Genomic DNA, 26,640 nt, shown 5'->3' with positions numbered 1-26,640 from the left:
CAATAATTCTTTGGTTAAGCAGCACCTTCCACCTGTACTTTGGTTACACTTGCTTGCAGTAGTTGGCCAGGTGTGGCCAGATGTGGCCAGGTGTGGCCAGGTGTGGGTGGGTGGGTGGTGGTGGGGGGGTGGGGTGGGTGTGGGTGGTGGTGGGGGTGGGGGGTGGGTGGGTTGGGTGGGTGGGGTGGGGTGGGGGGTGGGTGGGGGTGGGGGGGGGGGGTGGGGGTGGGGTGGGGTGGGATTGGGTTGGGTTGGGTTGGGTGGGGTGGGGTGGGGTGGGGTGGGTGGGGTGGGGTGGGGTGGGGTGGGGGGGGGGGGTGGGGGGGGGGTGGGGGGTGGGGTGGGGGTGGGGGTGGGTGGGTGGGGGTCTCATCCTTGTCTTACCAGGGGGCTGGGGTCCTGGGGTAAAGGGTGGGCTTACTGAGCACTTTCACCCAGTTGCCTTCTACAGACAATAGCTGTGGCACCTCCTTCCCTCCCGACCCGACCCCCTCCTGCCCTGGACCAGCGGGACCCTGCCCTCACACAGCAGGCATGGGTGGTCTGGTCTGGCACTGAGTCCCTGCTGTGGGGACAAACACTGTGTGGGGGTCTACACTGTGGGGGGTGGGGGTGACGTGGCGATTAATTCCCTCCCCAGGGGTCAGGCCAGGTGTGAAGGGTTTCGGCCCGAAACGTTGCCTATTCCCTTTGCTCCATAGATGCTGCTGCACCTGCTGAGTTTCTCCAGCTTTTTTTGTGTACCTGTGGCAACACAAACATCACTTACACCACTAATCTATGTAATAAAAATAAGAATTCAGTAATACAGTAGCTATCGGACTGGTGTTTCATTGTCTAACATTAAATCCCCTTCCTGGCTCAGTCCCACTGTTACTCCATGTTTAGTGCAGAGATACAGCAGGGAAACAACCCTTCTGCCCATCGAGCCCGTGCTGACCAGCCATCGCCCATTCACACTAGTTCTATGTTATCCAACTATCTCATCTACTCTCTGCACGCTAGGGGCAATTTACAGAAGCCACACGTCTTTGGGATATGGGGGAACCTGGAGCACCCAGAGGAAACCCACGCTGTCCCAGGTCGAACGTGCAAACTCCACACAGACACACACGAGGTCAGGATTGAACCCAAGTCTCTGGCGCTGTGAGGTTCCACCTCTAACATGTGACATCCGATCCAAGGCTCCACACAGCAACACCATAGAGATACACCATACACAGGACAGTACAAATGCTGCATATTGTACAAGGTGGGCACTAAATGCTGGAGTAACTCAGCGGGACAGGCAGCATCTCTGGAGAGAAGGAATAGGTGACATTTCAGTCTGAAGAAGGGTTCCCACCCAAAATGTCACCTATTCTTTTTTCTCCAGAGATGCTGCCTGTCCCGCTGAGTTACTCCAGCACTTTGTGTCTATCTTCAGGGTAAACCAGCATCTGCAGTTCCTTCAGAATTGGGTGTTTGCATTGAGGCTGAGCAGACACAAACACAGAGGCAGAATCGCGTCACCACTGTAATGTCACCAATGTTGTCTGGTCACCAACATTGCGATGTAGGAATCAAACGATGGTGACACCAGGACTCCGTTTGATCACCAGTCGCCCACACCAGCGCATATCCGATGCAGAGATTCTCACAGGTCATTGTTTCTAGAACCTTCTCCGGCTATTCCTATTCGAACCTGCTTCTTGGGACAGGAAGTGACGAGATCTAGATGCAACTGGCCAACGAAATTGGCTGTGGGTCACCCCCTCTCCCCCCCATTGACCATGACGCCAATGACCAGCTGGCGTTGGGCGTTGACACCAGGCACCTCCACACCGGTCTAGCAGAGACCCCTGACCCCAAGGCATGAGGTCAACGTCCAATCTCACCCATATCTCCACCTTGACCAGAACCCTCAACAGCTCCTTCACACACGCACTGTTCCACACGGACATCCGCTTAGTGACTGCACGGGCCAAGTCGACGATAAATCTACAATTACAGAGGCCAAACTCAACTCTACATATTTATATATATATATATATAATATATAAAAAATTAAAGGGAAGATGACTATCATTGACTGTGGTATAAATCTGTCTGAAACAACAGTATGAAGCATGTGGACAACACGTGCATCGTGATGAAGATAAACATGACGGAACGGACTGGGTCTAACAGCGTTGGGATCTGGATGGCTGCAGGGGTCAGTGGGAAGTTCTACCATGTGGTGTAGCCGAGGCTCGCTCTGCCACAACCAAGTGCAGGCCATTCCGTTTCCATGCTGCCCCTTGCCATTATCAAGCACGGACAGACCAGGGCAGAGGGTTGGATCTCGGTCCCAACAACAGAGACAGTGCGGGACTCGTTCCAACATCGCCTCGCCTCGCCCCCACACACACACACACACACACACACATCGACATTAGTGGCACGCTGACATCTTCACGCCGGTCCAGCAGAGACGGGTCTCAAACCCCGATCATAATGGGACAGGGACGAGTCAGAGGGCGGTGAATCTGTGGGATTCATGGCCACAGATGGCGGTGGAGGCCAAGTCAGTGAGTATTTTTAAGGTGGAGATTGACAATTTAGTGCGGGTGTCAGGGGTTATGTAGAGAAGGCAGGGGAATGGGGTTGAGAGGGAGAGATAGATCAGGCATGGCTGAATGGTGCAGTAGACTTGATGGGCCGAATGGCCTCATTCTGCTCCTATCACATAAACCCCAGCTGAGAAAACCTGCAAATTGAACACATGAATGGTACTGCCATGACATAGCATGTACATCACAGATTAGTAATTGCTGGAGCAACTCTGCTGGGACAGGCAGCATCTCTGGTGGAGAGAAGGAATGGGTAGGGACCCTTCTTCAGACACTGCCGCAGAAAACCAATGTCCTCCCCCCTCTGCTTTAACTCCAGCATTTCAGATGTGAGACCCTGGAGTGAAGTAGCAAGACTGGGTGGAGCGCGCCTGCAATCTGTGCACGCCTGCCATGCATGGGAACTCTAAAGTTGCAACAGATGTCATGTCAGAGATTTATTCCTGCTCTTGTTGATGTTGTCCATGTTATTCCCATTCAGTGAGGCTACACATTGGGGTGTTGTGGACAGGACATTGGGGTGTATACTAAACAAGGCCTGTATATAGCGCCAGATATAAGTAGGGCTAAGACTTAACTAAACACATGAAGATTTACCATACATTTAGTATAATAATTCATATTAGCTAATAACTGATAATTGAAAACTAGAAATGTCACACTATCACGGAACAACAGAATGAGATACTGTTTAGTAATTCGATATCTATTCAATTCTCTTAATTGTCTTGTCCTCCTTGGTCTTGCCATGTATCTATGGTGCTCATAGACACGGGGTATTGTTGGCGATCGTGCCGTTACCGTGGGGTTACCGGGCTCTTGGGTACCTCAGTGCCTCAGCTGCCGTTGTCCAGCCCCATGGCCACCGCGCTGGCTGGCGGGAGGGCGCGCGCACGCACGTAGTCTTTGGCGGTCTCCGCTCCCGGTGCCCACGCCCGCTGCTCAGAAACCGAATAAACATCACTAGAGCACAAAGTTGGGAAGGAAAAGCTGCTTGGCTGGTCTAGTTGTAAAATGCACCTGGCCACCATTGTCCACTTGTTCAAGTCCCAACACAGGCAGGGCTGGGGTTAGATTAATGAGATGCGCACGGGGCAACTAGGCGACTGCGTCCTGGCCGGCGAGTGGGAATCGATGGCGTGCTCCACTGCCGTGTGCTTGGACATGTGTTTGATGAGGTATGTCTCCTGCAACAGGTACAAACACTAGTGAGTACACCAGCAAACACAGCCCTTACACCCTGTTACAGCCCACCACTCACCTGTCTCCCCCCCTCCCCACACCCCAGCCCCACTGCTCCCCAACACCATCCATGGTCATGGGTGGCAGGAGCAAACTGAGGCCATTCGGCCCCATCAAGCCTACTATGCCATTCAATCATGGCTGATCTCTCTCAGTCCTAACCCCATAACCCTGACGTGTGTACTATCTATCTATCTATCTCTGCGTAAAAATATCCAGCACCAGGTCTATGCACAGCCTCAGAATTAAAGGATGTTCCTTAAGGAAGGAATATCTTTAGTCAGAGGGTGGTGAATCTGTAGAATTCATTGCCACAGACGGCTGTGGAGGCCACAAGTCAGTGGATATGTTTAAGGCAGAGATAGATATATTCTTGATTAGTACGGGTGTCGGGGGTTATGGGGAGAGGGCAGGAGAATGGGGTTAGGAGGGAGAGATAGATCAGCCATGATATACTGGCGAGAAGACTTGATGGGCCGAATGGCCTAATTCTGCTGCTACCACTAGTGAACATGAAGAGGGTAGCCCGGGCTGAGGGTCTAACGGTACGATCACATTACACGTGAAGCGTGGCTGAGGTCAGGCACGTACTGAGGTGTAGGCACGTCCACACATGCTGCAGCAGTAGGCTTTAGTGTGCTTGACCGTGTGTGTGGACAGGTGGATCTGCAGCGAGGCCGAGTCGGAATACGCACGGTAGCAGTTCGGACACTTGTACGGCTTGTCTTTGTTGTGTTGTCGCTGATGAGACTGGAAGAGACAAAGACATCATTGAAAGGCCCAGATACCTCAAAACACCCGTGCAGGAAGTAACTGCAGGTGCTGGTTTCAACCAAAGGTAGACACAAAATGCTGGAGTAACTCAGCGGGACAGGCAGCATCTCTCTCTGGAGCGAAGGAATGGGTGACGTTTCTGAAGAAGAGTCTTGACCCGAAACACCACCATTCCTTCTCTCCAGAGATGCTGCCTGTCCCGCTGAGTTACTCCAGCATTTGGGAGTAACTCCCATCTTCAACTCTTAACCTTTCACAGTCTGTGAGATCTTATCAAAGCTCTTATAAAGGGCTGGCACGGTGGAACAGCGGGTAGAACTGCTGCCTCACAACGCCAGACACTGGTTCAATCCTGACTACGGGTGCTGTCTGTACGGAGTTTGCACGTTCTCCCAGGACCGTTCTCCGGGTGCTCCGGTTTCCTCCCACATTCCAAAGACGGGCGGGTTTGTAGGTTAATTGGCTTGTGTAAAATTGTAAATTGCCCCCAGTGTGTGTAGGATAGTGTTAGTGTGTGGGGATCTCTGGTTGGTACGGACTCGGTGGGCCGAAGGGCCTGTTTCCGTGCTGTATCTCTAAACTAAACCAAACTGAAGGGTTTTTTCTTATCGTTTATTAAGTGGCCATTAATTTCAACACTGGAATAGTATCGAGCGATCTGTGCATCATATTTGCTCACCTGTGGACCTAATTGTATTTCGTACATCTGTGAGAAGCTGCTGGCTACGTGAGGACGGCAGGTGAGTCATCAATGCTGTACCTGTGAGCACCTGCCCACAGCTGCATACACACACCTGGCTACAGCTGCATACACACACCTGGCCACAGGGGCATACACACACCTGGCCACAGCTGCACACACACACCTGGCTACAGTGGCATACACACACCTGGCCACAACAGCATACACACACCTGGCTACAGCTGCATACACACACCTGGCCACAGTGGCACACACACACCTGGCCACAGTGGCACACACACACCTGGCCACAGTGGCACACACACACCTGGCCACAACAGCACACACACACCTGGCCACAACAGCATACACACACCTGGCTACAGCTGCATACACACACCTGGGCACAACAGCATAAACACACCTGGCCACAGCTGCATACACACACCTGGCCACAACAGCACACACACACCTGGCCACAGCCGCATACACACACACCTGGCCACAACAGCACACACACACCTGGCCACAGCTGCATATACACACACCTGGCCACAACAGCATACACACACCTGCCCACAGTGACACACACACACCTGGCCACAGCTGTATACACACACCTGGCCACAACTGCACACACACACCTGGCCACCCCAGCACACACACACCTGGCCACAACAGCACACACACACCTGGCTACAGCTGTATACACACACCTGGCCACAACAGCATACACACACCTGGCCACAACGGCATACACACACCTGGTCACAACAGCACACACACACCTGCCCACAGCTGCACACACACACCTGGCCACAGGGGCACACACACACACACTCACCTGCAGGTTGGATAACTGAGTGAAAGCCTTCTCACAGCCTGGGTGAGCACACTTGTACGGTCTGTCGCCAGTGTGGATCCTGTAGTGGAGACACAGTCACATCACATGGTCACGGTGCAGCACGCGTGTAACCAGAGACCGCGGCAAGCACAACACGGGAACAAGTCTCCCCCCACCCCCCCCCCTCCCCCCCCCATCTACCAGGAGACCAGACCATCACACAAACCAACCTCCCTTCCATTGACTCCATCTACACCTCACGCTGCCTCAGCAAGGCCAGCGGCATCATCAAGGGCCAGTCTCACCCCCGGTCACTCCCTCTTCTCCCCTCTCCCAACAGGCGAGACGTTAACTTCAAGCCTCCAGTTCGAGTTGTGTGCGGCTTGTTCAGTCCATTGGTCATAAGGAATAAGAGTAGAATTAGGCCATTCGGCCCATCAAGTCTACTCCGCCATTCAATCATGGCTGATCTATCTCTCCCTCCCAACCCCATTCTCCTGCCTTCTCCCCATATCCCCCACACCTGTACTAATCAAGAATCTATCTATCTCTGCCTTAAAAATATCCACTGCCTTGGTCTCCACAGCCGTCTGTGGCAAAGAATTCCACAGATTCACCACCCTCTGACTAAATAAGTACCTCCTCATCTCCTTCCTAAAAGTACGTCCTTTAAATCTGAGGCTGTGACCTCTAATCCTAGACTCACCCACTAGTGGAAACATCCTCTCCACATCCACTCTATCCAGGCCTTTCACTATTCGGTAAGTTTCAATGAGGTCCCCCCCCCTCATTCTTCTAAACTCCAGCGAGTACAGGCCCAGCGTCGACAAACGCTCATCATAGTTTAACCCACTCATTCTTGTAAACCTCCTCTGGACCCTCTGGGCTCTCCAGAGCCAGCACGTCCTTCCTCAGATACGGGGCCCAAAATCCCCTCTATCCAGAGATGTTCCCCTCCTGCTGAATCCCTCCAGCACTGTGTGTGTGTGTCTTTACTAGATGTGTTAATGAGGCTGAGATTCCCAGCACAATAGCCCAGGGACACACCTGGTGTGCTGCTGCAGGTGAGAGAGTTGGCGGAAGGATTTCTCGCAGTAGGAGCAGTGGTAGGGCTTGACGCCCAGGTGTATGCGCAGGTGTTGCGCCAGGTACGAGGCGTTGGCAAATGACTTGGAGCAGTGCGGGCACTTGTGTGGCTTGGCCTCTGTGTGTGACTTGGAGTGAATCTGCATCTCCGACTTGGAGAAAAACGTCAGGGGGCAGATCTTACACCTGGAGGGGGGGAGAGGGGGAAGAGAGGGGGCGAGGGGAGAGGGGGGAAGAGAGGGAGGGGGGGAGGGGGAGAGAGGGAGGGGGGGAGAGAGAGAGAGGGAGGGGGAGAGGGGGAGAGAGGGAGGAGAGAGAGTAGGGAGAGGGGGGAGGAGGAGAGAGGGAGAGAGAGGGGGAGAGAGGGAGAGAGAGGGAGAGAGAGGAGAGAGGGAAAGGGGGAGAGAGGGGGAGAGGGAGGGGGAGGGGGGGGGGAGGAGGGGAGAGAGAAGAGGAGGCAGGCAGAGGGAGATAGAGGCAGAGGGAGAGAAGAGGGAGAGGGAAAGAGAGAGGGGGGAGAGAGGCAGAGGGAGAGAAGAGGAGAGAGAGAGAGGGGGAGAGAGGGAGGAGAGGGGGAGAGGAGGGGAGGGAGAGAGGAGGGGGAGGAGGGGAGAGAGGAGAGGGAGGGAGGGAGAGGGAGAGGAGGGAGGAGAGGGAGGGAGAGAGGGGAGAGGAGGGGGGAGGGGAGGGGGAGGAGGGGGAGAGAAGGGAGGGGAGGAGGGAGGGGGAGGAGGGGAGAGGAGGGGGAGGAGAGAGGGGGGGGGGAGGGGAGAGAGAGGGGAGGGGGAGGGAGGAGGGAGGGAGAGGGAGAGGGGAGGGAGGAGAGAGGAGGGGGGGAGGGGAGAGGAAGGGGGGAGAGGAGAGGGGAGGAGGGGGAGAGAGGGGAGGGGGGAGAGAGGAGAGAGGGGGAGAGAGGGGAGAGAGGAGGAGAGGGGAGGAGAGAGAGGAGAGAGAGAGGGGGAGGGAGGGAGAGGGGGAGGAGCGGATAGAGAGGGGGAGAGGGGGGAGAGAGAGGGAGAGGGAGAGAGGAAGAGAGGGGAGAGAGGGGGAGGAGGAGGGGAGAGAGGGGGGGGGGGGAGGGGGAGGAAGGGAGAGGGATGAGATAAAGAGGGAGGGAGGAGAGAGGGGAGAGAGAAAGAGAGGGGAGAGAGAAGAGGAGGAGGAGAGAGAGGGAGAGGCAGAGAGAGAGAAGGAATGATCGGAATGAGAGACTCGGGAGAGAGGCAGAGGGAGAGGGAGAGAGAGGGGGAGAGAGGGGGAGAGAGGAGAGAGAGAGGGGAGAGAGGAGGAGAGAGAGGAGGGAGAGAGAGGGGGAGAGAGAGAGGGAGGGAGAGGGGGAGAGGGGGAGGGAGAGGGAGAGAGGGAGAGGGGGAGAGAGGGGGAGAGGGAGAGAGAGAGAGGGAGAGAGAGAGAGGGGGAGAGAGAGAGAGAGAGGGAGAGGGAGAGGGGAGAGAGAGGGAGAGAGGGAGAGGGGGAGGGGGGGAGAGAGGGAGAGAGAGAGAGAGAGAGAGAGAGAGAGAGAGGGAGAGGGAGGGAGAGGGGGAGAGGGAGAGAGAGAGAGGAGAGAGAGAGGAGAGGGAGAGAGGGAGGGAGGGGGAGAGAGAGGGAGGGGGAGAGGGAGGGGGAGAGAGAGGGAATAGGAGAGAGAGAGGGAAACGAGAGAGGGAGAGGAGAGGAGAGAGAGGGGGAGGAGAGAGAGGGAGGAGGGAGAGGGAGGAGAGAGGGGGAGGGGAGAGAGGGGGAGAGAGAGGGAGAGGGGGGGAGAGAGGAGGGAGAGAGAGAGGGGGAGGGAGAGGGAGAGAGGGAGAGATGGGGAGAGAGAGAGGAAAAGGGGAGGAGGGGGGAGAGGGGAGGGGGAGAGAGAGAGATTCAGAGGGAGAGAGGGGGAGAGAGGTAGAGAGAGGGAGAGAGAGAGGGAGGGAGAGAGAGGGAGGAGAGGGGAGGAGAGGGGAGGAGAGGAGGGGAGAGAGAGAGGGAGAGGGAGAGGAGAGGGGAGCAGAGGAGAGGAGAGAGGGGGGGAGGAGAGGAGAGGAGAGAGGGAGACTAGGGAGGGGAGAGGGGAGAGAGAAGGGGGGGAGGAGGAGAGAGGGGGGAGAGAGGGGGGGAGGGGGGGAGAGGGGGTGGGGGGTAGAGAGGGGAGGAGGGGGAGAGAGGAGGGAGAGAGAGGAGGGGGAGAGGAGGGAGAGAGAGAGAGAGGAACTTTTTTCCCACACAGAGAGTGGTGAATCTGTGGGAGGAGAGGGAGAGAGAGGGGGGGAGAGGGAGGAGAGAGAGAGAGATGCTATAGGGAGAGAGAGGGAGAGGAGAGGGGGGGAGAGAGGGGGAGAGAGGGGGGGAGAGAGAGAGAGAGAGAGGGGGAGGGAGGAGGGAGAGGGAGAGAGAGGGAGGAGGGAGGGAGAGGAGAGAGAGAGGGGGAGAGAGAGGAGAGGGAGAGAGAGGGGGAGGGGGAGAGAGGGGAGAGGGAGGGGGAGAGGGAGAGGGGGGGGGAGGAGGAGGGAGGAGGAGAGGGGGAGAGAGGGGGAGAGAGGGGAGAGAGGGGGAGGGAGGAGAGGAGGGGAGAGGGAGAGGAGAGGGAGGAGAGGGGGGGAGAGGGGGGGGGGGAGGGGAGAGGGGAGGGGAGGGAGAGGGAGAGGGGGAGAGAGGGGGGAGAGAGAGGGAGAGGGGGGAGAGGAGGGAGAGAGAGAGAGAGGGAGGGAGAGAGAGAGAGAGAGGAGGGGAGAGGGAGAGAGGGGAGAGAGCGGGATTTGAACAGAGAGGATGATGGAGTAGAGTAAAGGCCACGATATTATCTAGAGAGAGGAGGAGAGAGGGAGAGAGATGTGTGTGTGTGTGTTTGTACGAGATGGTAGGAGAGGAGAGGGGAGAGAGGGGAGAGAGGGGGAGGAGAGGAGAGAGGGAGGAGAGAGAGGGGAGGAGAGGGGGGAGAGGGGGAGAGAGGGGGGGGGGGGGGAGAGGAGGGGAGAGGGGGGGAGGGGGAGGGGGGGGGGGGGGGCGGGTGGGAGGGAGAGAGAGAGGGAGGAGAGAGGGGAGGGAGAGAGAGAGGAGAGAGGGGGAGGGGGGGGTGGAGGGGAAGGAGAGAGAAAAAGGAGAGAAGGGGAGAGAAAGCGAGAGAGAGGGGAGAGAGAGGAGGGGAGGGAGAGAGAGGGGGAGGGGGGAGAGGAGAGGGGGGGAGGAGAGGGGGGGAGAGAGAGGAGAGAGAGGGGGGGGGGAGAGAGAGGAGAGGGAGGAGAGAGAGGAGAGGAGAGGGGGGAAGAGGGGAGAGGAGAGAGAGGAGGGAGAGAGGGAGAGAGGAGGAGGGGGAGAGGGGGGGGAGGGGGGGAGAGGGGGAGGGAGAGATGGAGAGAGGGGGGGGTGGAGAGAGGGGAGAGGGAGAGGGAGAGATGGAGAGAGGGAGAAGGAGAAAGGGATGGGGGGAGATGGAGTGTGAGAGGGAGAAGGAGAGGGGAGAGAGAGGGAGAGGGGGAGAGGGGGAGAGATGGAGAGAGAGATTACTTCACACAAAGCTCTTAAAAACCCCAATGTCCCATATACTTTCCCAGCCTCCAATTACTCAACAGCTGCTCTCCAGACTCTGGTGCCAACTGTGATTAGTTCTGGTCTTCCCCTCCCAGGCAGGTTGCAGGGTCCACGTCCAGCTACACAGAGGGTGGTGGGTGTACGGAACGAGCTGCCGGAGGAGGTAGTCGAGGCAGAGACTATCGCAACGTTTAAAAAATGTATAGGACAAGGTTAGAGGGATATGGGTCAAACACAGGCAGGTCATAAGGTCATAGGTCATAAGGGATAGGAGCAGAATTAGGCCATTCGGCCCATCAAGTCTCCAACGCCATTCAATATATCTTTCCCTTCTAACCCCATTCTTCTGCCTTCACCCCATAACCCCGACGCCCGTACTAATGAGGTGGGACTAGTGTGGACGGGACATGTTGGTCGGCATGGGCAGGTTGGGCCGAAGGGCCTGTTTCCATGATGTATGACTCTTCAGAGACTTGAGTGAACTCCAATCCACTGCCACCTCTTCGATGGGCTGGGTCGAAGGGCCGAATGGCCGACGTCTGTACCTATTGTCTATTGTCACGAGCGATCTCAGGCGGATGACAAAGAACCCGCGGCTATTTCATGAAGGAGGCTATTTCTGGACAATATTTATCCCTGAACGACTTTTCCACAGAAACCCTGACTATCTGCTAGAGTTTGCTGCGGTGAGATCAGCTCGTGTGTGTCCGACATTAGACGTCCTTCACCTGTGCCCAGGTAGTGTGTGGTGTGTGTGTGTGTGTGGTGTGTGTGTGTGTGTGTGTGTGTGTGTGTGTGTACGTGTGTGTGTGTGTGTGTGTGTGTGTGTGTGTGTGTGTGTGTGTGTACGTGTGTGTGTGTGTGTGTGTGTGTGTGTGTGTGTGTGTGTGTGTGTGTGTGTGTGTGTGTGTGTGTGTGTGTGTGTGTGTGGGTGTGTGTGTGTGTGTGTGTGTGTGTGTGTGTGTGTGTGTGTGTGTGTGTGTGTGTGTGTGTGTGTGTGTGTGTACGTGTGTGTGTGTGTGTGTGTGTGTGTGTGTGTGTGTGTGTGTGTGTGTGTGTGTACGTGTGTGTGTGTGTGTGTGTGTACGTATGTGTGTGTACATGTGTGTGTGTACGTGTGTGTGTGTGTGTGTGTGTGTGTGTGTGTGTGTGTGTGTACGTGTGTGTGTGTGTATGTGTGTGTGTGTGTGTGTGTGTGTGTGTGTGTGTGTACGTGTGTGTGTACGTGTGTGTGTGTACGTGTGTGTGTGTGTGTGTGGGTGTGTGTGTGTACGTGTGTGTGTGTGTACATGTGTGTGTGTGTGTGTGTGTGTGTGTACGTGTGTGTGTGTGTGTACGTGTGTGTGTGTGTGTGTGTGTGTGTGTGTGTGTACACGTGTGTGTGTGTGTGTGTGTGTGTGTGTGTGTGTGTGTGTGTACGTGTGTGTGTGTGTGTGTGTGTGTGTGTGTGTGTGTGTGTGTGTACGTGTGTGTGTGTGTGCAGCGCTGCTTTGGCAACTCGAACACCCAGGAATGAAGGAGTTGACCGGAAGTGGTGACCACTGCCCACTGTATCACGACCTCCCCACCACACACTGCCCCCTCCATCACTGTTACTGACCTCCGCACCATCTAAGGGATCTACAGAAGGGCAGCCAGCATGGTCAGAGACCCACACCACCCCTGCCATCGGGTAGAAGGTACAGCAGCCTAAAACTGTAAAGTCCAAGCTGACGACAGCTTCTTCCCAACAACCACCAGGTTATCAAACGCAACAACCTCCAACTAAACTGTAAACTGTTGCTGCACGACGGATATTTGTTTGTTCTCCACAAATATGTTTTTTTTAAATTAAACCCGTGTTTATTTATTGTGATTTACAGGCCAGATATGAAGTTGCAAGAAGGTCACTGTTCCAGTTGGGGGCATGGGACAATTAAACATGAAGGTAGAGGCCAGAAGCTGCAGTAACTCAGCAGGACAGGCAGCATCTCTGCGGAGAAGGAAGACCCGAGTTCTCCGCTGTTGTGGCTGTATATGTTGCACCAAGTGCATATGTAAATTCTAAGGCCAACTAAGCACTGGGAGCCCTGCTTGATGCCATCAGTGAGCTCCAGACCAAATATCCTGATAGCTTCATAGTGGTGGCCGGGGATTTTAATCACACCAGCCTTAAGACCGTGCTCCCAAAATTCAAGCAATATGTGGATTTTGAGACCAGGGGAGAGAACATCTTGGACTTGGTTTACACCAACACCCCAGAGGTTTACAAGGCAGCCCCACGCCCTCACCTGGGCCACTCGGACCACATTTCAGTGTTTTTAACACCAGCCTACAGACCTCTGCAAAAACAAGTCAGAGCGGAGAGAAAACACACCAGGGTCTGGCCAGAGGGAGCAGCCTCGGCACTGCAGGATTGTTTCCTGCACACTGACTGGGATGTGTTCAGGACAGCAGCATCCTATGATGACCTCATCAACATCGAGGAGTACGCAGAGACTGTAACCAGCTACATTGCCAAGTGCACTGAGGATGTCACCATCATGAAAACCTTCACTGCACGTGGAAACGAAAATCATGGATGACAGCAGAGGTGCGCTCGCTGCTGAGGGCTCGTGATGCAGCCTACAGAGCCGGTAACACAGCCGCTCTCCGATCCACCAGGACTGCACTGGGAAAAGGAATCAGGGCAGCGAAACGTGCCTTCGCGGGGAAAATCCAGGGACACCTCTGCGACGCAGGAGACACCAGGAGGATGTGGAAGGGACTCCAAACACTGACGGGGTACAAGGCAAGGCAGCAGGTGACCGACACGGACACTTCTCTCCCAGATAAACTGAATAACTTATTTGCACGTTTTGATGCAGCAAACACCACACCCAAGGGGAGAGCCAGTCCCTGCTCACAAACTGACCAGCCAGTCCTGACCATAGACTTGATGGACACACGGAGAATCCTGTCTAAGGTCAACCCGTGGAATGCAGTCGGACCCGACAACATCCCAGGACGTGTGCTCAAGGAATGTGCTGAGGAGTTAGCAGATGTGCTAACAGACATCTTCAACATCTCCCTTAGGATCATTGGCGTCTCCCAACCCTCGGTACAAGAACTGTTCCAGAGCCGCTGTCTGAAAAAAGCTCTGAGAATAACTAAGGACAAACTGCACCCCCTCCACACACACCTGGATCTCCTGCCATCAGGCAAGAGATATCGTAGCATCAAAGCCCGGACTACCAGACTGCTAAACAGCTTCCTGCCGCAGGCTGTGAGGCTGCTAAACAGTCACTCTGTACTCACAGTCACCTGATTCTGCGGCTTTGCACTGACATTTTAATAACCCTGGCACTGGCCACTAAAATCAGCTGCCCTGGACATTTTAATGATTGGTTTTACTGTATTTTAATGTTGCTGTTTTACCTGCTATTAACTATTTATACTGTTTCATCAGGGACTGGATTGTTTTGACTTATTATGTGTGAAATGTTTTAAGTTTCATGTGCGATGCTCCGGTATTCCCTGGGAAACGTCTTCTCATTTTGCACGGTGCAAATGTTGCTTTGCAAGATGACAATAAAGGTGGATTGGATTTGATTCGATTGGATTCGATTTGATTTGATTCTTCAGACAATTAAACATTCTTGCAAGTGGACCGGGCTAAACACTGCCATCTCCTGTCAGCAAAGGGCACTGCAGGACAATCAGGAGCCCAGACCCGATCCCAGGGTCAAGTGGAAGTTATTGTCCAGAGAGAGAGGAGAGACTGTGTGAGGGGTTGTGGTCACTGCCTGGTCACTGGGGGAGGGGGGGGTGGGAGTGAGGGGGGGTGGGGGTGTGGGGAGGGGGGGTGTCGGGGGGTATGTGGGGATGGGAGGGGGGGTGGGGGGAGAGAGACTGTTTAAGTGTTGTGCATGGCCACCACCCTCCCCTGCTCTCCACGATGGTCGCTCTAACCTGTGTGGGGGGGGGGGTATGTGGGGTGGTGGGTGTGGGGGGGATGGGGGGGGGGGTGGGGAGTGGAGGGGTGGTGGTCACTGGGGGGGATGGGGGAGGGGGAGTGGGTGGTGGGAGTGAGGGGGGGGAGGGGGAGAGAGTGTGTGAGAGAGACTGTTTAAGTGTCGTGCATGGCCACCACCCTCCCCCTGCTCTCCACGATGGTCGCTCTAACCTGTAGGTTTTGCCATCTTTGACGGGCTCGTTGCCGGAGGCGAGGATTGGGTAGGGCACCACCAGGACGGGCGGCCCGATGCAGTTCTCGCCTTTGATCTTCTTCCTGCCGCGCTCGGTCTTCATGGCGCTGGGCAGCAGGCCGTTCTTGCTGGAGTGTGCGGGCTCCATGGCGTGGTGGCTGGCCAGGCCGGTGATCAGGCTGGGCGACGAGACCTCGCTGCGGCCCTGGCTGCCCAGGGATGGGGTGGTCACACTGATGGTGTCGCACGTGGACGTGGGCGAAGACAAACTGAGCCCTGGACACGGGGAGAAACCAACACCATGGAAACATCCGGAATACCCGACCCATCCCCTGTACATATATCCACCTGGATAAAGGCTCAGGCTGTCTACCACATCTGCCCCTTTAATAAACTTCCATCAACCTCCAGCGCCAACAGTCCAAGTCCAACCAACCTTGTCCATTGGCCAACAGTGCCACCTGGTGAAGAGACCGCAACACTGCAGGAACATCGCATTACTGGAGCAGATTCACTGAAAAAATCCTAACCAGGGCCACAAGTGTTGTCTCCTCACGGGTCCTAGTGGGACCGAGACCTCCGAGGGACTCACACTGAGTTCTGCAATAGGAAGGTGAGTGGAGGGGGGGGGGGGAGGGGGTGAGGGGGAGGGGCGCCGAGAAACTAAGGGGGGGGGCCACAAATGGAATGTGTTAAAAACGGCTTGTGTTACTGGTAACGTTGTCGGCGCTCTTTACGTGGCCCCCCTTTACGTGGCCCCCCCCTTTGCATACCTTGTGTACACAAAACAAAGAACCTCGCTATGACTTGTAACATGTAGCAACAAAGATTAATTCATTAATTCATTCAGCGATGGAGGCCGAGCTATCCCAGCATCCAGAGCATGAGTGAAAGTCCTCTATCAAGACTATTGTTGTAACAAGGGCTTCCAGAGCTGTCCAGAGCTGTCTGCCACAAGGAGCCAGCGAGCCCAAACATAGGGACCTGGACCAGAACAGCTTCAGGATTCTCTCTCCAAAGACAATGACAGGCTCTGCAGAGTTCCCCGTCAACAATCTACCACCCAGAGAGTTGTGAATCTGTGGAATTCTCTGCCAGAGGAGGCAGTGGAGGTCAATTCACTGGATGTCTTCAAGAGAGAGTTAGATTTAGCTCTTAAGGCTAATGGAATCATGGGATATGGGGAGAAAGCAGGAATGATCATATTGAGTGGCGGTGCTGGCAGGAAGGGCCGAATGGCCTCCTATGTTTCTATGACTACTCATCTCTGGTTTCCAGGCCCCGCCATTGAAGTGATTTTGTTGCCTCGTTAAGCAGCCGGCATCATCTAGGACCCACTTTAACAAGGTGGTTAGCTAGTCTGCCTGTAACCACGTCACAATCCTACCTCCTCTCTGGAGAGTTTAATAAACTAAAACACCTGCCCCAGTAACTCTCCAATCCCTGATCATCAGGGGCGGCACGGTGGCGCAGCGGGTAGAGTTGCTGTCTCACAGCGCCAGAGACCCGGGTTCGATCCTGACTACGGGCGCTGTCTGTACGGAGTTTGCACGTTCTCCCCGTGACTGCGTGGGTTTTCTCCGGGTGCTCCGGATTCCTCCCACACTCCCAAGACGTGCAGGTTTGTAGGCTAACTGGTTTGGTAAAATTGTAAATCAATCCTAGTGTGTGTAGGATAGTGTTAGTGTTCGGGCATCGCTGGTCCAGCACGGATTCGGTGGGCCGAAGGGCCTGTTTCCACTCTGTATGACAATGGCTCCAGTACTAAGGTCATAAGGAATAGGAGCAGAATTAGACCATTCGGCCCATCAAGTCTACTCCGCCATTCAATCATGGCTGATCTATCTCTCCCTTCTAACCCCATTCTCCTGCCTTCTCCCCATAACCTCTGACACCCGCACTAATCAAGAATCTATCTATCTCTGCCTTAAATATATCCACTGACTTGTGGCCTCCACAGCCGTCTGTGGCAAAGAATTCCACAGATTCACCACCCTCTGGCTAAAGAGATTTCTCATCTCCTTCCTAAAAGAACATCCTTTAATTCTGAGGCTGTGCCCTCTAGTCCTAGACTCTCCACATCCACTCTATCCAAGCCTTTCACTATTCAGTACGTTTCAATGAGGTCCTCCTCTTATTCTTCCAAACTCCAGTGGGTACAGGCCCAGTGCCGACAAACGCTCATCATATGTTAACCCACTCATTCCTGGGATCATTCCTGTAAACCTCCTCTGGACCCTGTCAGGAGCCAGCACATCCTTCCTTAAAGATATGGGGCCCAAAATTGCTCACAATATTCCAAATGCTGCCTGGCCAGTGCCTTATAGAGCCTCAGCGTTACATCCCTGCTCCTGTATACAAGCCCTCTGGAAATAAATGCTAGCGTTGAGTTTGCTTTCTTTACTACCGATGACTCCAGGACTCTAGAACCAAGACTAACAGACAACCCCTCTGCAAGGCACCACTCCCTAGGGAAGCAGCTCAGATAAAAATAACTTAACATTCGAATGAGCATGCGAGAAAAAATGATTCCTTACAGTTCAAGATACCTGTGACAGAGCTGGTGGCTGGGCGGGCGTGCAGGGCGATGTCCGGCTGACCGCTCTGTCCGTGGGCATCGGACACTTGCGGTTTCAGCATGGACAGTGGCGTTGGGCCGCCCTGGGACGTGGACGGCAGTAACAACTGCTGCTGGGACTGGACACTGGAGCCGGCCATGTGTGGAGGCCGGATCTTCTCCGCCATTAACTGCTCCTTGATCTTGTTGATGAGCATCAGGTTGTCCAACTGCACGGGTGAGTGGAGGGAGGGAGAGGGGGGGGGGGGGAGGGAGGGAGAGAGGGTAGCGGGGTTGGAGGGGGGGAGGAGGAGGGAGAGAGGGGGGGAGAGACGGTGGGGAGAGGGGGGAGGAGAGAGGTAGCGGGGTTGGAGAGGGGGGGGGAGGAGAGGGAGGGGGGGGAGGAGAGAGGGGGGGGGGGAGATGGGGGGAGGGTGCAGAGATATCAAAGCAATGAGACACAGCGTTGATCAAGGTTAGGCAGTGAGAGTGGTCCCAGTACATTCATGGCCCTGCTGTCCGTGTCAGATGGGACAGACATCACACACCTCCTCCCACAACAACTACCCACTTGGTCCAAACTCCACACTCTTCACCTCTCCTTTCCGGAAGGTTCCGCCCCTCCCCCAGCCCCTCCCCCAGCCCCGGCCAATTAACGGCATCATGTTGGGCTCAGACACTGTGGGCCGAAGGGCCCGTTCCCGTGGCGGTCTACAGTCTACAGTCTACAGTCTACAGTCTACGGTCTACAGTCTACGGTCTACAGTCTACAGTCTACGGTCTACAGTCTACAGTCTACGGTCTACGGTCTACGGTCTACGGTCTACGGTCTACAGTCTACGGTCTACAGTCTACAGTCTACGGTCTACGGTCTACAGTCTACGGTCTACAGTCTACGGTCTACAGTCTACAGTCTACAGTCTACAGTCTACAGTCTACAGTCTACAGTCTACAGTCTACGGTCTACAGTCTACAGTCTAGAGTCCGGTCTACAGTCTACGGTCTACAGTCTACGGTCTACAGTCTACAGTCTACGGTCTACGGTCTACAGTCTACGGTCTACAGTCTACGGTCTACGGTCTACGGTCTACGGTCTACGGTCTACGGTCTACGGTCTACAGTCTACGGTCTACGGTCTACGGTCTACGGTCTACAGTCTACAGTCTACAGTCTACGGTCTACGGTCTACAGTCTACAGTCTACAGTCTACAGTCTACGGTCTACAGTCTACAGTCTACAGTCTACGGTCTACAGTCTACGGTCTACAGTCTACGGTCTACAGTCTACGGTCTACAGTCTACGGTCTACAGTCTACGGTCTACGGTCTACAGTCTACGGTCTACAGTCTACGGTCTACAGTCTACGGTCTACAGTCTACGGTCTACGGTCTACAGTCTACGGTCTAGTCTAGTCTACAGTCTACAGTCTACGGTCTAGTCTACAGTCTACGGTCTACAGTCTACAGTCTACGGTCTACGGTCTACAGTCTACAGTCGGTCTACGGTCTACAGTCTACGGTCTAGTCTACAGTCTACAGTCTACGGTCTACTGTCTACTGTCGAGTCTAGTCTACAGTCTACGGTCTACAGTACAGTCTACGGTCTACTAGTCTACAGTCTACGGTCTACGGTCTAGTCTACAGTCTACAGTCTACGGTCTACAGTCTACGGTCTACAGTCTACGGTCTACAGTCTACGGTCTACGGTCTACGGTCTACGGTCTAGTCTAGTCTACAGTCTACGGTCTACAGTCTACAGTCTACGGTCTAGTCTAGTCTACAGTCTACAGTCTACGGTCTACGGTCTACGGTCTACGGTCTAGTCTACAGTCTACGGTCTACGGTCTACGGTCTACGGTCTAGTCTACAGTCTACAGTCTACGGTCTACGGTCTACAGTCTACGGTCTACGGTCTACGGTCTACAGTCTACAGTCTACGTTCCACCTTCTGGACTGTCTTTGGGTCAGGGCCCTCGTTCAGACTGAGGGGGGGAGCAAGCCAGAGTGGTGAATCTCTGGAACTCTCTGCCACAGAGGGTAGTCGAGGCCAGTTCATTGGCTTTATTTAAGAGGGAGTTAGATGTGGCCCTTGTGGCTAAGGGGATCAGGGGGTATGGAGAGAAGGCAGGTACGGGATACTGAGTTGGATGATCAGCCATGATCATATTGAATGGCGGTGTAGGCTCGAAGGGCCGAATGGCCTACTCCTGCACCTAATTTCTATGTTCTATGTTTCTAAGCCTGGTGAGTGATAGGTGGATACAGGTGGAGGGGGATGGGATGGGATAGGATAGGCAGTTGGGCAGAGTGGCTGACAAATGGGAGCAAGAGGTGGTAGAACAGGAGTGGGGTGGGGGGGGGGGGAAGAGGGGGTGGAGGTAAAGGGGATTGTGGGACTCGGGGAATGGGGATTGGTGTAAGGAGGAGGGGTGGGACAAGGTGGGCAGAGAGGGGGGTGAGGGGGGGGGTGTAAATGGATGCGCCCATTCTTGCATGGGTGGGGTGGAGACAAGAGGGAGGGGTGGGGTATTCAGCCCTTCTACCTGAGAATAGATCGGGTAGACGCACCGAGTCTCTTGCCCAGAGAAGGGGAATCGAGGACCAGAGGACACAGGTTTAAGATGAAGGGGAAAAGATTTAATAGGAATCCGAAGGGTGACTTTTTCACACAGAGGGTGGTGGGTGTATGGAACGAGCTGCCGGAGCAGGTAGTTGAGGCTGGGACTATCCCATCATTTAAGAAACAGTTAGACAGGTACATGGATTGGACAGGTTTGGAGCGATATGGACCAAACGCAGGCAGGTGGGACTAGTATGGATGTAACATGTTGGCCGGTGTGGGCAAGTTGGGCTGAAGGGCCTGTCTGACCATGACCTGCTAGCCCACGTTACCCAGGGCAAGGTGTGAGGGGGGGTGCTGTCACAAGCGACAGGAGTAGAATCAGGCCATTCAGCCCATCAAATCAATTCCGTTAGTCAATCATGGCTGATCTCTGCCTCCTAACCCCATTTTCTTGCCTTCTCCCCATAACCCCCGATACCCGTTTTAATCAAGAATCTGTCTTTCTCTGCCTTAAAAATATCCACTGGCTTGGTCTCCAGAGTTCAGTGTAGTTCACAGTCAGCGTTATACAGTGTTCAATAGACAATAGGTGCAGGAGGAGGACATTCGGCCCTTCGAGCCAGCACCGCCATTCAATGTGATCATGGCTGATCATCCACAATCAGTTCCCCGTTCCTGCCTTCTCCCCATATTCCTCAACTCCGCTATCCCCAAGAGCTCTGTCTAAAGAGCCTGATAGTTGTTGGGTTGGGGTTTGGGTCAAGACTCCATCTCTGCCTTACAAACCTGCGCTGACACGCTGGGCGGAGGGGCGTGAGACGGGACATGTTCACTGACACACGGCCTCGCGGTACACACACACGCACACGTATGACGGGGTGACTGGGGGTCTGACCTACCTGGCTGGTCATGGTGGGAGGCGGGGGCCAGAAGTATGGGTTGTTGAATCGAGGTTCAGCCATGGCAGCTGCAGGGGAGAAACAGACACTACAAGTTGCAATGGTTGCACGGCAAGTAGATGGTGAATCACAGAGAGACACGTAGCGGACCCTGACCCCGACCCCACAGGTACAATCCCACCCCCCAACCCCCCAGCGCCACACGTACGTAAGTACATTTTATTTATATAGTAGCAATGTTACAAAATTTTGAGATTTAAAAAATCAAGTCTGCAATTTATCCCATCAGATAAAGCATAACAATAAGTTTAATTTGACACCAAATTCACTTTCATATCTCAAGTATTAAAAAAGTTATGACCATTTTCATACTCGGAAATTAGCATCTTGTTCCCTATTGATTTTCAATGGACATTACAAAAAAGCTGTGATCTTGGATAATCAAACGCCCATTTCTTAAGGAAAGATTAACATTTTTAAATAGCCTAAGTGTCCAAAGATTATTCACAAATAATTCACAATATAACATGATTTTTATATCTAATTTACATTAATTTATAGGCCAAATGGAAGGAATTTAGTGTTCAATTGCTGTAAATAAATGCCCATTTAAATCGGCTTTCTAGTGGGTTCATGTGGAACGCGCTGGTTTAGAACGTTGACATAGCGCTGGATTAGTGCCCTCAAATGCCGAGAAAAATACTGCGGGATATAAAAAGCCCAAAATGAGCTACTCGCTATAGATAACTTGATATATAGGGTTATATATATGCCCCATTTAATGTAAAAATAAGGTACATACCTTTAATTGTTTGCTCTATAAAACCCTGGGGCTGCGAGAGGTTGCGGAATGAAACAGTAATTTTAAAACTATTAGAACTATATTATCGAGGCCTATAAAACTAATAATACCTTTTGCGACCGGGTCTTGCAGCGATTTTTCGTTAATGATTTACTAGGCTGAACATGTGCGATTAGTACAGCCTAGTAAAAATCGCGTTTTAAACCCGCCCCCTCCAAACAGCGCCAAAATCGCGGCCATGGCTGAGGGCAGATTCCTAATGACGATTCAGGTAGGTTTTGTAACATACCTATATATAGCACGTTTAAATCAACTCGCATTGAAACCAAAGAAATTATTAAGTTTCCGTACATCCATAGAAAAATTAATAGAAATAAAAATGACACAACACATTATAGAATTCAACATGAAGGTCCCCACACAACATGAATCAAAGTTTTCCACTGTGTGGGGAAAGGCATCAGGAAGTTAACTCCTCTTCCTCTGTGAATCACCGGAGGTCGGGGCCTAGTTGTGGTCTCCGCAGCCAGTCCGATATTTTCAGGGCCCTCATGCCGGGAAACTGGAACTCCGGCGTCGGGTGAACACTCTACGGCAGCTTGGAAATGTCTGGAGCGGCCCCCACCCCACACAGCCCTTACCCCCAGAGCCACACAGAGCGGCCCCCACCCACACAGGTCACAACCCCACCCCCCCCCCCCCCACCCCTTACCCCCAGAGAGACACATAGCGGCCCCACCCCCACAGGTAAAATCCCCCACCCCCCCCCCAGAGCCACACATAGCTTCCCCCCCGCCCCATCACACATAGTGGCCCCCACCCCCCACAGGTACAATCCCCACCCCCCCACACCCCCCAGAGCAACACAGAGCTGCCCCCACCCCCACAGGTATAATCCCCTCACACAGCTGCCCAACACCAACTCCCCCTCCCATTCCCACATTCAGTGAGGCCCAGTACACATTATTGGCCCAACCTGATATTTTGTTTGGGCAGCCTACAGCGAGCAGTATGAATGTTGACGTTGCTAACCTCCAGTAAACCCTGCATCCTCTCTCCCCCCACCCCTCCCTCACCCTGGTCATGTTCTAGATCCACTGTCCTGTCCGTTTGCCCACCTCGTTGTCAACCTCCCCTCAGCCAACACTGACCCTATTCTACATTTCCTTAAGCATCGTCAGCTTTGATCTGTCGTTCTCACACCCTACCCTTCTATAATTCTCGCTTTCCTCTCCCTGGGATCTCAGTCTGAAGCAGAGTCTCGACCCAAAACGTCACCCGTTCCTTCTCCCCAGAGATGCTGCCTGTCCCGCTGAGTTACTCCAGCACTTTGTACCTATCCACGTTCTCCAGAGATGCTGCCTGTCTCGCTGAGTTACTCCAGCTTTTTGTCTCAATTATCTGTACCCTTTCCAGTTTGACATCTCTCCAATAACACGGTGCCCAGAACTGAACACAATACTCTGAATGCAGCCTCACCATAAAAACATGGAAAATTATGTGCAGGAGTAGGCCATTCGGCCCTTCGAGCCAGCACCGCCATTCGATATGATCACGGCTGATCATCTAAAATCAGTACCCCGTTCCTGCTTTCTCCCCATATCCCTTGATTCCGTTATCCCTAAGAGCTAAATCTAACCAACGTCTTATACGACTGCAACATGACTTCCCAACCTCTATACTTAATACTCTGACTGATGGCCAAAGTGCCAAAAGCCTTTCTGATACCTTATCTACCTGCGACTCGATCTTCAAGGAACCATGCACCTGTACTCCTAGATCCCTCTGCTCTACAACACTCCCCAGAGCCGACCATTCACTGTGTAAGCCCTGCCCTTGTTCAACTTCCCAAATTGCAACAACTCACACTTCTCTGTATTAAATTCCATCAACCATTCCTCCGCCCACCTGGCCAATCGATCCAGATCTTGCTGCAATCGTTCACAACCATCTTCACTATCTGCAAAACCACTCACTTTTGTATCATCAGCAAACTTGCTCATCTTGCCCTGTATGTTCTCATCCAAATCATTGATGTAGATGACAAACAGTAACGGGCCCAGCACTGAACCCTGAGGCCACACCACTAGTCACAGGTCTCCAGTCCGAGAAGCAACCTTCCACCATCACCCTCTGCTTCCTTCCAAGCAGCCAATTTTCCATCCATTCAGCTATCTCTCCAATCTCCATATCCCAGAGACGTGCGGGTGTGTAGGTTAATTGGCCCTCTGTAAATTGCCCCAAATGTGTAGGGAGTGGATGAGAAAGGGTGATCGATGGTCAGCGCGAAATCGGTGGGCTCTCTAGTTGTGGTCGGATGGTTCAGTTGCCTGTTAACAGCTGGGAAGAAACTGTCCCTGAATCTGGAGGTTTGCGTTTTCACACTTCTGCACCTTTTGCACGATGGGAGAGGGGAGAAGAGGGAGTGGCCGGGGTGCGACTCGTCCTGGCCTTGCCGAGGCAGCGTGAGGTGTAGATGGAGTCAATGGAAGGGAAGGTAGATAAAAATGCTGGAGAAACTCAGCGGGTGAGGCAGCATCTATGGAGAGAAGGAATAGGCGACCTTTTGGGGCGAGGCCCTTCTTCAGACTGAATGGAAGGGAAGTTGGTTTGTCTGATTGTTTGGGCTGCGTCCACAATTGTCTGCAATATCAGGTGGGGACCCTTCTTCTCCAGAGATGCTGCCTGACCCGCTGAGTTACTCCAGCACTCTGTGAAACGTCACCTATCCATGTTCTCCACAGATGCTGCCTGACCCATTGAGTCACTCCAGCACTCTGTGAAAAGTCACCTATCCATGTTCTCCAGAGATGCTGCCTGACCCGCTGAGTTACTCCAGCATTCTGTGAAACGTCACTTTTCCATGTTCTCCACAGATGCTGCCGGTCCCACTGAGTTATGGTGCAGCAGCATCTATGGAGCTAAGGAAATAGGCAACGTTTCGGGGCCGAAATCCTTATGGAAATAGGCAACGTTTCGGGCCGAAACCCGGAAGGGTTTCGGCCCGAAACGTTGCCTATTTCCTTAGCTCCACAGATGCTGCCTGGCCCGCTGAGTTACTCCAGCACTCTGTGAAACATCACCTATCCATGTTCTCCATAGATGCTGCCTGACCCGCTGAGTTACTCCAGTACTTCAGCACTCTGTGTCTATCTGCAGGTCTTTGTTTACACATGTTTTCCAGTTGCTCCAACCGTTGTAGAGATCGTGGCTCGAGACACTAAAGAAATCCGTGCTCCATTTCCAAACAGAAACCACAGCTTTACACTCAGCGAGAGGCTGTGGATTTGAAATGCAAGATATAGAATCTCATGACTTACTTTGAGACAAAACAGGCAGATGAACCTCACCCACCTGGGCCCAAGCAGGCCAGGTCTGGTTGGCCCGGGCAAACCCTCAGTCTTGATCCCACGAACCCTCGTGACCCCTCCCAACACCCACACATTGTCCAGACGTGGACAGATACACACACGTTAGAACATTACCGCCCTTCAAACACAACGTCCACGCCGACACAAGTTCACAAGTGATAGGAGCAGAATGAGGCCATTCCACACAGAGTCCACTCCGCCATTCAATCACGGCTGATCTATCTCTCCCTCAGTCCCCAGTCTCCTGCCTTCTCCCCATAATCCCCGACACCCAACTAATCACAAATCTGTCAACCTCCACCGTAAAAATATCCATTGATGGTTTCCACAGATTCACCACCCTCTGGCCAAAGAAATTCCTCCTCATCTCCTTTCTAAAGGTACATCCTTTTATTCTGAGGGTGTGCCCTCTGGTCCTAGACTCTCCCACTAGTGGAAACAATGATGATAACTGTACATGCTCCGTATCCCGCCATCCCCTGCGTATCCATGTACCTGTCTGAAAGCCTCTGAAGGTTGTCACCAGATGTCGTAAGTGAATTCCATTAAAACTGGTCCCTGGCAATCGCCTAAAGAGTTGCCTTGAAGAGGCGTTTAGATAGACAGATAGGCATGCAGGATGAGGAGGGATAAGGAATATATGCAGGTGGATGAGGTTAGTTTAACTAGGAAGGTAGACAAAAAGCTGGAGTAAGCTTTTAGACACACGTAGACAGAGATAGACACACAACAACTTAATTGAGAAGTTTCTGTGCCTCAAACCTTGGTGGCTCTGACCATCGGGAGCAGTGATGATCCTTTATCTTAAGGATAAAGGAGAAATCCTTTAAAACCGAGATGAGAAGAACTTTTTTCACACAGACAGTGGTGAATCTCTGGAACTCTCTGCCACAGAGGGTAGTTGAGGCCAGTTCATTGGCTATATTTAAGAGGGAGTTAGATGTGGCCCTTGTGGCTAAAGGGATCAGGGGGTATGGAGAGAAGGCAGGTACGGGATACTGAGTTGGATGATCAGCCATGATCATATTGAATGGTGGTGCAGGCTCGAAGGGCCGAATGGCCTCTACTCCTGCACCTAATTTCTATGTTTCTATGTTTCTATGATGAGCCTTGACCCTCTGGTACAGAGTAACTCGGGTCCAAACTGCTGCAGGAACCATCTCCACAACGACTGCAATCCTGGTGCCACCATGAGCCTACACCAGCCCTAGTGTGTGATGGTTCACTACCTGGAGAGTACAGGTAGCTCTGGAGAGACACACAAAATGCTGGAGTAACTCAGCGGGTCAGGCAGCATCTCTGGAGGGAAGGAATGGGTGACGTTTCGCGTCGAGACCCTTCTTCAGACAGGTAGCTCAGGTACAGCACAACTATAGGTTGTCTCCTGAAGGAATCTTTGTCTATAGAATGGTGTTGTAAAAACAATTGTCAACAGGGGAGGGGAATTTCTGACTCACAATAAGATTCTTTTTCCTGTGGGATTTTCCAAAATTATCTTCTTTTTCTTAACAGCTTAAGTTTATTTTCATTGCTGCAAGCTAAAAATACA

At 53.3% G+C, this 26,640-nt stretch overlaps 1 protein-coding gene across 3 annotated transcripts in view; it reads right to left on the bottom strand.

Moving 5' to 3' along the window:
* Positions 1-593: 593 nt before the first annotated feature.
* Positions 594-26,640, bottom strand: part of LOC129711444 (zinc finger protein 362-like) — a 34,262-nt gene continuing 8,215 nt past the window's right edge. For 2 of the 3 annotated variants that reach the window (XM_055659059.1, XM_055659058.1), the window contains exons 2-8: positions 20,919-20,986; positions 17,439-17,688; positions 14,880-15,177; positions 7,181-7,405; positions 6,134-6,212; positions 4,425-4,583; positions 594-3,778 (exon numbers count right to left, since the gene is read on the bottom strand). In XM_055659059.1, the coding sequence (XP_055515034.1) occupies positions 3,662-3,778; positions 4,425-4,583; positions 6,134-6,212; positions 7,181-7,405; positions 14,880-15,177; positions 17,439-17,688; positions 20,919-20,981 (1,191 nt within the window). In that variant the 5' untranslated portion in view covers positions 20,982-20,986 and the 3' untranslated portion in view covers positions 594-3,661. The remainder of the gene's footprint in view (positions 3,779-4,424; positions 4,584-6,133; positions 6,213-7,180; positions 7,406-14,879; positions 15,178-17,438; positions 17,689-20,918; positions 20,987-26,640) is intronic. The other variant, XM_055659060.1, reaches the window with a different exon arrangement.

The sequence above is a fragment of the Leucoraja erinacea genome, chromosome 30 (assembly GCF_028641065.1).
Source record: "Leucoraja erinacea ecotype New England chromosome 30, Leri_hhj_1, whole genome shotgun sequence".
NCBI classification, from domain to species: domain Eukaryota; kingdom Metazoa; phylum Chordata; class Chondrichthyes; order Rajiformes; family Rajidae; genus Leucoraja; species Leucoraja erinaceus.
This window is presented reverse-complemented; position numbering and strand designations above follow the sequence as displayed.